We start from the raw sequence: 10285 nt of genomic DNA, 5'->3' as shown, positions 1-10285 counted from the left end.
GAGCTGACGATTCACTGTATCAACCACTGCTAACAAACTATCAGAAAGAGCTGACGATTCACTGTATCAACCACTGCTAACAAACTATCAGAAAGCTCCAGGGCTCAACGGTACCAGAAGCATCAACTATGCTGGAGTGACAACTGTACCGGGGGGAAGACTGTGCAGGAGGGACCAATGTATAGGGAGGGACGATTGCCCCGGGAGGGACCACTTTGCTGGGAGGGAGGTGTTTCGCAGGTGGGAGGTGAGATGTGAATGCTGGAGGGGCTGAGGGGGAGGGGTCAGAGAAGGCAGGGTGACAGTTTACAGACCTCCCTAAGCCCTGACAGGCTTGTCTTTGGTGAGAGATTGTGTGTGAGAGAGACCCTAAGAGAGAAGATAGACACTGTGAGAGAGAGGGAGAGATCATGAGAGAGATTGTGCTGTGTGTATGTGAGCGAGCGAGAGAGTCATAGAAAGCAGAGAGAGGATCTCTTCTGAGGGTCACATTGAGCTGCTGCTGCTTTGAGGGAAGTCTAGAAATCACCACCATGGCGGAAGACATTAAGACCAAAATCAAGAACTACCGAACTGCCCCTTTTGATAGCCGCTTTCCCAACCAGAACCAAACCAAGAACTGCTGGCAAAACTACCTGGATTTCCACCGCTGCGAGAAGGCAATGACTGCCAAAGGTGGTGATGTCTCCTTGTGTGAATGGTATCGGCGCGTATACAAGTCCCTCTGCCCCCTGTCCTGGGTGTCAGCCTGGGATGACTGCAGGGCAGAAGGCACATTCCCTGGGAAGATCTGAACTGGCCCACCTTACCTCTCTGCCGGAATCTTAAATTGTGACTTAACTAATAATAAAGACTTACTGGAAAAATGTAAGAGAGTGTGTATGTATAAAAGAGCTGGACAAGAAGGCGGGAGAAGTACCAGATTCCCTGACCAATAGGAAGGCGTCTCAAAGTAATTATCTTTTTTATCAAACTTTGACCATATCCTGTTTTCCAGGCAGTCATCTTCGAGTCGTCTCAAGTCTGTGTGCTAAAACTTACTGGTATATTTTGCTTTATTAGCTGCTCAAATTTTCTTTCTTTTCCACTTTTAGTAATACTTATGTATACACAGAAAATTAGGTTCTCATTTATCAGTTATTGCATTGGTTACATTTTCCACACTTTTTTATTTTTTATTTTACTGTTTTCCTGTGTGTACTGTCAAATGGGATCTGACTGGTATAGGAGGAGACTGTCCTTCTCCAGCAGAGCATCTGTTGAACCGTGTGCTTCTGGGATTGCAGTGCAGTTTCTTGCCACTAGACCATCAGAGCTCCCTTTTTTCCACAAAATACTTATTAATGTCTTCCTGGATGCTCATTAACAGTAATCCAACTTCACTATCCCCTTACTCTTCTATTTTTGCTTTAGAGGAATAATTGACCATTTGGTCTCATGTGTTATTTAACATTTACGGTATATACTGTGAAATAGGATATTACGTGATTTGGATCTTTTCTGACACCGTATTATATACAGGAAGCCCCTGGATTATGAAATAAGCCTTGTTTGTAAATCTGGCTTTATGTTAAATTTGTACGTAAGTTGAAACTGAGATATGGTTAGCTAGGTGTTTAATGTCAGCCAGCCCCATATTGGTTTTAGTATACAGTATACCTTTCCCTGCATAAGAAACATTCAGGAAATAGTTACAGCAACACTAAAACATCTTTAACATAATACTGCACTACTATATTTTTTTTTTGAGTGAAAGTTGGCAAATTATTGGTTTTGAATTTGCTTGTGTATGTTTTACAATAATTAATTACAGTATCTACATAAAAAAAAAAGAAAGCAGAGAGAGAAGTAGACAATGATGGGGTAGAGAGAGCGGGAAGGGAGGAGGGAAGGAAAGGGGGAGGGAGGAGTGGAGACCAGGGAGCAATGGAGGGTCAGGTGGGGAGAGGCATCAGAGGGCGGGGTCAGAGAGAGGAGGGGGAGAGGTGGGAGCAGGACTCTGAAGGGCCTGGAACCCTGGTGGAACCCTAGTCTAAAGAGCCTGGTTAATTAACCGGGGTAGGGGTGGGGGGTGCGGAGGGTGGGGGTGTTAGTGGGTGCATGAGGAGTCAGCTCCTTGTGACCCCCCCATGGGAGGGGCTACAGCCATCTAGAGGTTGTGAGGGGGGGTGAGGGAGGGAGGGGCCTGGGACAGCAAGTCCCACCCCACAGGTCAAACTGAGTGAGTCTCTATGGGGACCACATCCACTCTCCTCAGGGAGCCCTGGCCATGGACAAGGTGCTCCCCAGAGCCAGGCTTCCTGGTCAGTGTCCCCTGCGGCCTCGCCTCATTCCCCTGCTTGTCCCGGGCTATCCCCTCCCGATCTCTCCAGACCTCTCTGCTTACTGTTACACTGCCTGGGCTCAGCCTTCCACACCTGGACGGTGAAACAGACCCCATCAACAAGCCAGTGTCAGCCCACCAGGTCCTCAAACCTCCACACTGACAAGATTCACACTGTGCTCCACCGGCATCACACTGACACTCTGGTTTTAAAGAAACAGCCCCCTTCTCCCGCTGCCGCCCCTGCTCAGAGCCGCCTCTCCCAGGCTGGAGGGCACTGCTTCCTGTTTACCTACGAGTGTGCAAGCTGGTAGCTATAAAACTACAGCTAAATGTGATATGGGGCCAACCTCCAGAAAAGTGACTTAGACGCTAGGCACCCGAGGGTTCTGGTCCCTACTCCTCTTGCCAAAGGCTCAGTTGAGCTTATTGATGTGAACCTATCTGATGTCTAAGGTTTATCATTTAGAAGTCTTTCCTAACCAGTCATTGAGTGTTTGTTTTGCGCTGAACTAAGCGTGTTAAGGAGCGAGGTCTCGGATGGGCTACCCACCCTCCCTCACTGAGGCTTCTTGTATGTTCCTGGGAGCTCAGCGCCAGGCTCCTTCTCTTGTGAAACTTGCCGGGGACTCAGCATCCAGCCGCCTCCAGCCTGGCCCATCGCTTACCACTACCAGCCTGCATCCCCCAGGGTCACCATTCAGCTGCGCCACACCTGAGTCCACAGGCTCCTGGCCCATCGCTCACCCGTTTCTGCAAAACCAGCCTGCATACCTATGATCAGGTGAGTCATTCCCCTGTCAGGGCCGTGTCTTTGGGAGACCCTCCAGTGAACCCTGGAACCCAAGGGGCATGGAGGAGCGAGGGAACTGAACAAAGAGGGAGGTGCTGACGCTGGGAATCGTGGAGGCGTACGGCAGGTCAAGTATCCGGGACAATGGTCTGCCACTAAATTTAGCAGAACAAATTAGAAATACAACCTGAGATAGAGTGATGGTGTGTTTTTTTCTGAGATTGAATTTTGCTATATCCCCATTTTACAGATGGTCAAACAGAGGCTCCTCCTATATGGAGCCTGGTCTTCTCTCCAGTCTAAACAGCCAGGTCCTCACACTGCACGGTGGGCCTAGGTGGATGTGGACACCCGAGGGTGTCCTCAGGGCCCCACACGCTCACTCCGGTGCCCCTCTCTGACCAACTCTGATCTGGGCAGCACTGAGCCTCCCTTCCCACCTGGACACTGTTCACACCCTGCTGGGAGAGTGGACAGGTAATGGGCACCAGGGGCCTGAGGTTAACAGGCTGACGCTGGCCCCTTTGGAGACAGCACCTACCTGCTGGATGAGAGACAGGGATGAGGCACAGGGGTGTGGACACGGGCGGAGCACTTGCTCTGTGGGATCTGGGCGCGTTAGCACCACCTGGAAGCTTTAACGGAAGCAAACACCAGAGGGAAGCTCTGGACGCTGGTGGACAGGACTTCCGGGCCCAGTGGGAGCCCTCAGGACACACAGCAGGTATCTGGATGGCAGTGGGGCAGAACACTCACCCTGGGAGGTGCTGGCCGGCTGGGAAGTGCTGGCTGGCTGCCCGGCGGCCTGGCCCAGCTGGTCCGACAGCCACAGCTGCATGCGGATGAAGGGCTCCCGGCCCTTCTGCGTCAGCTTGCTCCAGGGCTTCGGCCGGGACAGCATGTCACTCACGCTGCCCTGCGACAGGCCCAGCACCTGTGGGGCCGGGGAAACAGCCGGTCAGCAGGGCTCTGGGACACTGCCCACAGGCACTGAGAGGCCCGGGATGCCTTAATTTGTTCTTGGTGACCCATGTACTTGTTGGGGTGCCCACCCTGACATCTCTGTGAAACAAACCCTGCCTGTCCTCTAAGCCTCCCAAATGCCCCTTCCTTCAGGTAGCCTTCCGAGGGCTCCCTCTGAATTTCGTTCTGTCTTTTCACTCACGTGAGCCTCTGTTTGTCCCTCTGAAAGGGCAGAAGTTATAGTACAAGCCACCAAGTAAGTGAGCTGCATGGCGCCTAGCAATGGGGATGCTCTGGGGCCCTGCGCCCTTCAGTTCCAGGTGACTGGGCCCCCCCTGGTGGGTGTGCAGGTACGTGGCACTTTACAGAGCAGGATGGAAGCCATGCAGCTGAGACCCTGCACTGCCAGGACAGACAGCAGGAAGCAGGAAAGTGTACACAGACCTGACTGGTCCTGTCTGCACCCTGTCCTCAATCTGCCAGAGACTGAAGGCCGTGTTCAGGTGGACTCCCTGCCCAGCCTCTCCTCCTGTGTCTCCTGGGCCCTGGGCCTCCTTGTACTCCCCTGCTGTCCTCAATCTGCCGGAGACTGGAGGCCGTGTTCAGGTGGACCCCCACCTGGCCTCCCCTGGGCCCTGCACCTCCCAGTGCTCCCCCACTGCCCTTAATCTGCCTGAGACTAGAGGCTGTATTCAGGAGGTTTCCCTGCCCAGCCTCCCTCCTGGCCTCTGCTGGGTCCCGCGCCTCCCAGTGCTCCCCACTGCCCTCACCTTCTCCCCGAAGATCCTCTGGCAGATCCCGTTCTTGGCCAGCTTCTCCTTGACCTGGCGCGTCAGCTCCAGCGTGTCCACCTCCCGGTACATGTAGAGCTCGTACTGCTCGGGGGTCAGGGGGGGCACGGTGGGCTTCAGGGTGCGAGGTACGTATGCTGGGTAGTAGGCCAGCCGCCCCCCACTGCCCGTCTCAGAGACGCCCCCCTCAGCTTTCAGTTCCCCCGCCCTGGGGGGCTCGTCCTCGCCTGCGGCTGCCTCGTCCTCAGCGGCCGCGGGGGCCTCGTCCCCCCGGGGCCAGGCCCGTCCGTTGGGCTGGCTGGAGTAGCTGGAGGAGGAGGACAGTGATGGCGAGACGGAGGCGTAGGGCCGGCTGAGCAGGCCGCGGTCCGAGGCCCAGTGGTGGTCAAAGTAGCCGGCATCCCCGATCTCGGACTTGACCTTGCGGATGATGCTCTGCACGAAGGCCGCCGGGGACAGGACCGTGAGTGACGTCTGTGTGCCGCCGCCGCCGCCACCGCCGGCGGCCTCCTCCTGCTTCACGCAGGCTGGGGCCCCGTTCTGGCTCACGGCGGCCAGCGAGGGCCGCTCCGGGGGCGAGGGGGGCAAAGAGTGGCCCCGGGGCCCAGCCTCGATCTCCAGGAGCGCCTGCTGCTGCGCCTGCATCTCGCGGCGTGCTTGTTCCAGAATGTTCTTGATGGCATCTTCTGAGGTGCTGGCCGAGGCGGAGCCCTGGGTGACGCTCAGTGGGACTGCAGAGTTCTTGGGCTCACCTGAGGGAGGGTGACAGGAGGTGGGGCCCCGTGTCAGCCCAGGGCTTGCAGAGTGAGGGGCTTCACCACACAGTCATCTCTATCAGCAAAACACGGGGGGCCACCTCTGTGCCCCAGACCCGGGGACTGAACTGAACGGCGGGGTTCACGGCGTCAGGCAGCTAACTCAAGATCAACTCGACTTCCAGGGAGCAGACACGCTGGAGCCGCCCTCGGGGCCCCTGTGCCTTGTCCCGTAGGGTCACGAGGAGTCACAGCTGACCCGGTGTCAGGAGCTGTGCCTCTGGTTTACGTCTGCTAAGAGCCAACCCTGGTCCCCGAGTCACAGGTGCTCACCCTGCCCTTTGGGATTCTTTATGGGAGGAGAGTGCCCGTGCATCTCCCAAAGGGCAGTGGTGGGTTTACACTGCCGACCTCTCAGCAGTCTGATACGTCAGGCACTATGCCACCAGGGTTCCTCCACAGGGGACTACTCATGCAGTTACTAGAAAGCAGACTGACAGAGATTTTGTCACATGTGGAGACGTTCTCACATAGATGATGGAGGAAGAAAGTTGTGTTTTTTATAAACATCATGGTTCCTGATACTCCTGGCCAAGGAGAATGTCTTTGTCTGTAGGACAGAAGATGTGCTGTTTCGTTGTCTAAAAGGAGAGCCTCTCAGCAGGATGCACCGTGAACAGGGGCCCAGCGCGAAGCTCTGCTGAGCAGAGGTAAAGGCCGCCCTGCGTGTTCAAGTCCTGACACCGAGCGAGTGCCAGGCCCATCAGGCACACAGCACAGACTTCTGGGAGCTCAGAAACACCTCGTGAAGAGGCTCTTCTAAAAAGGCAAAAGCAAAGCAAAGATGGCTCTAAACTGGGATTGGGAGCTGTCTCTGCGGAGGCTGGGGAAGGAAGGGCTGCTGTGAGTCAAGGTCACTCTGGGTCCTGGGTCAGGCAGTGGATCCCAGAGCTTTATCACGTTACCTGAATGAGGGGCTGCAGGGAGCAACACAGAGGATATGATGCACCAAGGGCCGAGTGATGTGGGCTCTGAGGGCCGATAATGAACTGAGCACATTCAACACAGACAAGCAATACTCCAGGGAAGGAAAGCGCCCCTCTGCCTGCAGAGTGGCCTCCCCAAGCTGGGGTCTCCCCAAACCTGGACAGGGACCCAGCTGGACAGGGATAATCTGTTATCTCCGTAAGCACCCACCCTCGTGGACCTTCAGCCTTGTTTAAAGAACCGCTGTTGCTTTTCCAATTAGAACCACCTAGTGATGGTAAGCTATCCAGATATAGAGAGCGGCACCGAGATGTGCACCCACGTGCCGAGCCTTGAAAAGAACTATGCTCAGAGGAAGGAGGATCATACGACCACGCAGCGTCTCCACAAGGAGACAGAGCAGAGACAGAGAGTGGAGGGGTGGCCCCGGGGCCTCGGCAGGAGAGGAGGTGACAGAGAGTGGAAGGGTGACCCCAGAAGTCTCGGCAGGAGAGGAGGTGACAGAGAGTGGAGGGGTGGCCCCGGGGCCTCGGGAGGAGAGGAGGTGACAGAGAGTGGAGGGGTGGCCCCGGGGCCTCGGGAGGAGAGGAGGCGACAGAGAGTGGAGGGGTGGCCGGCGGGGCCTCGGCAGGAGCTGGGAGTGGGTGCTCCAAAGGCGATTCAGATCCTGAGACCAAACAGAGGTGCTGCTGGCACCCCTAGACATGGCTGACAAGCAACTAGGTAGCGATCCAGTTAAAAATGCTGAACTAACTAATTACCTCAGTAATAAGGTCACACATGTTTATGTGGAGAGCTAGGAAAGGTAAAAACCAAGGAGAGGCGGGAAACCCCTCCCAGGCTCTCGTCCCCGGGCAGGCCCGTGACGTGGCCATGTCCCTTCCGGTCCAGCCGGAGCCTCCACCCGCGGGACAGCCTGGCCTGCCCCTCAGGAGAAGCGCCCGGGTGGGACCGACATGCACAGTGCTTCCACTGTTCATGCTGTGTTCTCCGTGAAGGAGCTGCCAGGGTCTGCACTCCGGGCCTGCCTCCTGTGTCACCAATGCCCTGTCTCCGGGCCACCTCCGGCTCACAGCGAGTGTCCCTGGCGCCCTGTCGCTGCCACGTCTGCACTGGATGGCGCTTTCCCCGTCTTCCCGCTCAGTGAGCGGAATCAAACCAGACCCATGGTTACGGGGCTGAGTGTGACTCAGGGCCCTGCAGGGCGTTACGTCAGTGACTGCCTCAACTCTGCCCCGTGGAGCAGCTGGTGGTGTTGGCCTTCAGCTTAGCCGCCCTATCAGGATCTCTCTACAGGAGTTAGTTCTCCAAGGAAGAAAAGAAACCGCACACAGTGGGACTTCATGGCCTGCACAGCTGGGTTCCAGAGTGCAGGGCAGCAAGGCTCCCAGCCCGTTAAGTCTGCCCCACCTGGCACTGGTTAGAGGTCCAAGGACCGGGAGGAGGGCCTGGGAGACTCCAGTGACCGCTGGGCAACGAACCCCAGCAGAGACAACTTGGACGTGGGGACAGCAGCTCTTAGCAGCCACCAGGGGGCAGCAGACACTGCAATCCAGTCTGGACACACGGCCAGTGGGATGGACAGTGAGGTCAGCAGAGAAAAGCAATCCAGCGTGTAATGACGGTGGGGTGGTGTGACCATGTGATCCTCACACCCCGAAGAGAAGAACCAAGGATCTCGTCTTCAAGATGAGGAGATGAGGCAGTGGGGACTTCACACACGTGAGTAAGGTGGGATTTTCTTAAGTGGGCTCTAACTAGAATCACAAGGAAACTCCTATGACGGGGGCAGCAGGGTCAGACCGAGACAAGAAGATGTGACTACAGGAGCAGAGGACAGAGATGTGAAGCTAGCAGCTTCACAAAGAACCACGGGCCAAGGAGTGAGAGTTACGTCCACAGGCTGGGACCAGCAGGAGGACGCTACCCCGCCTGGGTGCTCCGAAGAAACTAGCCCTTCTGATGCTTCCACTTCAGTCCAGCAAGACTAGGGTTGGAGTTTTGATGCCAAAGTTCTAAGAGAGTAAGTTGACTATTTTAAGCCATTGAAATGGTAGTAAGGAGCTTTGGTGGTGGAGTGGATTAGGTGTTGGGTTGCTAACCGAAGGGTCGGGGTTCGAACCCAGTAGCTGTCCTACAGAAGAAACACAGCAGTTTGCTTCAGGAAAGATCACAGCTGCGGCCACCTCTGGGCTGCCCCGCGCCTTCCACGGCCAGGAGCTGGGCCGCCCCGCGCCTTCCACGGCCGGGAGCTGGGCCGCCCCGCACCTTCCACGGCCGGGAGCTGGGTCACTCCGAGCTTTCCACGGCCAGGAGCTGGCCCGCCCCGCGCCTTCCACAGCAGTTTGCTTCAGGAAAGATCACAGCTGCGGCCACCTCTGGGCTGCCCCGCGCCTTCCACGGCCGGGAGCTGGCCCGCCCCGCGCCTTCCACGGCCGGGAGCTGGGCCACCCCGCACCTTCCACGGCCGGGAGCTGGGTCACTCCGAGCTTTCCACGGCCAGGAGCTGGCCCGCCCCGCGCCTTCCACGGCCGGGAGCTGACGCTGACACACAGCAGCGTGCTCAAAGCGGTGATGACTTGTGAGGGCCTCCTACGAGGAGCTGGACAGGCCATGGGGGTGGGAGGGACCACAGGGAAGTGTCTGCCGGGGACAAGGTGATGGCAGCTCAAGGGGAGAGACCAGGTTTCTGTGTCACTGTCACTGCGTGTCTGCAGACTCCACCAGCTGCAGCCGGCAGAATGATGTGAGGAGACTGTGTGGAAATGCACCGTCTGATATGACAGCTGTCAGTGCTGTCAGACACGCAGCTGAGGAACTGAACTTCTCGCACTTCCTTCCTTCATGTGGAGTGGGGGCTGCTTCATGCCGGGGAAGCTGAGCCCAGCACTTTTTCAGCCCGGATTTCACCAGTGAGGTCCATGCAGTGGGGCAGGTTGGGGACTGGGTTAGCGGGGCCAGCCAGGGACTGGGGCCAGGCGGGGACGTCAGCAGTGAGGTCCAAGCAGGAGAATCCACTCTGGAGGTGGAGGGCCCCATGCCCCACTCAGAGAGGTCCTGCAGGGCTGGCTGGACCCACGTCTGCCCCCCATCCACACTCACCTCCCTTCTGTGACTCAATCTCCTTCTTGGCCTGCTCCAGGATGCTCTTGATGGCGTCGTCAGAACCCGTCTCGGGCGTGCGGATTCTTGGGGTGATGCTGCCTGGGGGAGGCAAGAAGGCAGCTTACTGGAGATCTGCTCTCCTCCGTGAGTGTCCCCCACATGGCCTGAACAACCCGCTCTGGACAAGCGATTCTAGCTGGACAGTAACCCTGACGACAGCACCAGTGTGTGAAGTGAGGGCTGTACTCCCAGGATCCAAAGCTCCCAAGAGGTTACACAAGGGGAAACTGAGGCACAGGGGGTGGCAGTGGTGTCAAGTGTTGGTCAAAGGTCACCAGTGGATGAGAGACAGGGCTGGGATTCAAGCGCAGGTGTGATGAGGGCAGAACTCCCTCAGCCATGGATCCCATAGTCATGGATCCCCCAAAACCCTAGTCGGCGGTGCTCAGTATCCCACAGACGGGCAAGCTGAGGGCCAGGAGCATGGCGAGTGCAGCGCTGGACCTCAGTCTTCCTCCGTCACTGGGGGTCTGAGCTGCCCATGGAGATTGGGGTGGGGAGGGAAGAG

General features: G+C 57.0%; 1 protein-coding gene and 1 pseudogene across 1 annotated transcript in view; one reads left to right on the top strand and one right to left on the bottom strand.

The window, feature by feature from the left end:
* The window catches only part of CUX2 (cut-like homeobox 2), a 128225-nt gene that overhangs the window by 12701 nt on the left and 105239 nt on the right, over positions 1 to 10285 (bottom strand). The window contains exons 20-22 of the mRNA XM_006894721.1: positions 9715 to 9816; positions 4850 to 5622; positions 3873 to 4050 (exon numbers count right to left, since the gene is read on the bottom strand). Of these exons, the coding sequence (XP_006894783.1) occupies positions 3873 to 4050; positions 4850 to 5622; positions 9715 to 9816 (1053 nt within the window). The remainder of the gene's footprint in view (positions 1 to 3872; positions 4051 to 4849; positions 5623 to 9714; positions 9817 to 10285) is intronic.
* Positions 534 to 794, top strand: LOC102852278 (annotated as a pseudogene).

The sequence above is a fragment of the Elephantulus edwardii genome, unplaced genomic scaffold, assembly GCF_000299155.1.
Source record: "Elephantulus edwardii isolate Elephantulus edwardi_28Jun2011 unplaced genomic scaffold, EleEdw1.0 scaffold00148, whole genome shotgun sequence".
NCBI classification, from domain to species: domain Eukaryota; kingdom Metazoa; phylum Chordata; class Mammalia; order Macroscelidea; family Macroscelididae; genus Elephantulus; species Elephantulus edwardii.
Note: the sequence above shows the minus strand (reverse complement) of the source record. Positions and strands in the feature narration are given on the sequence as shown.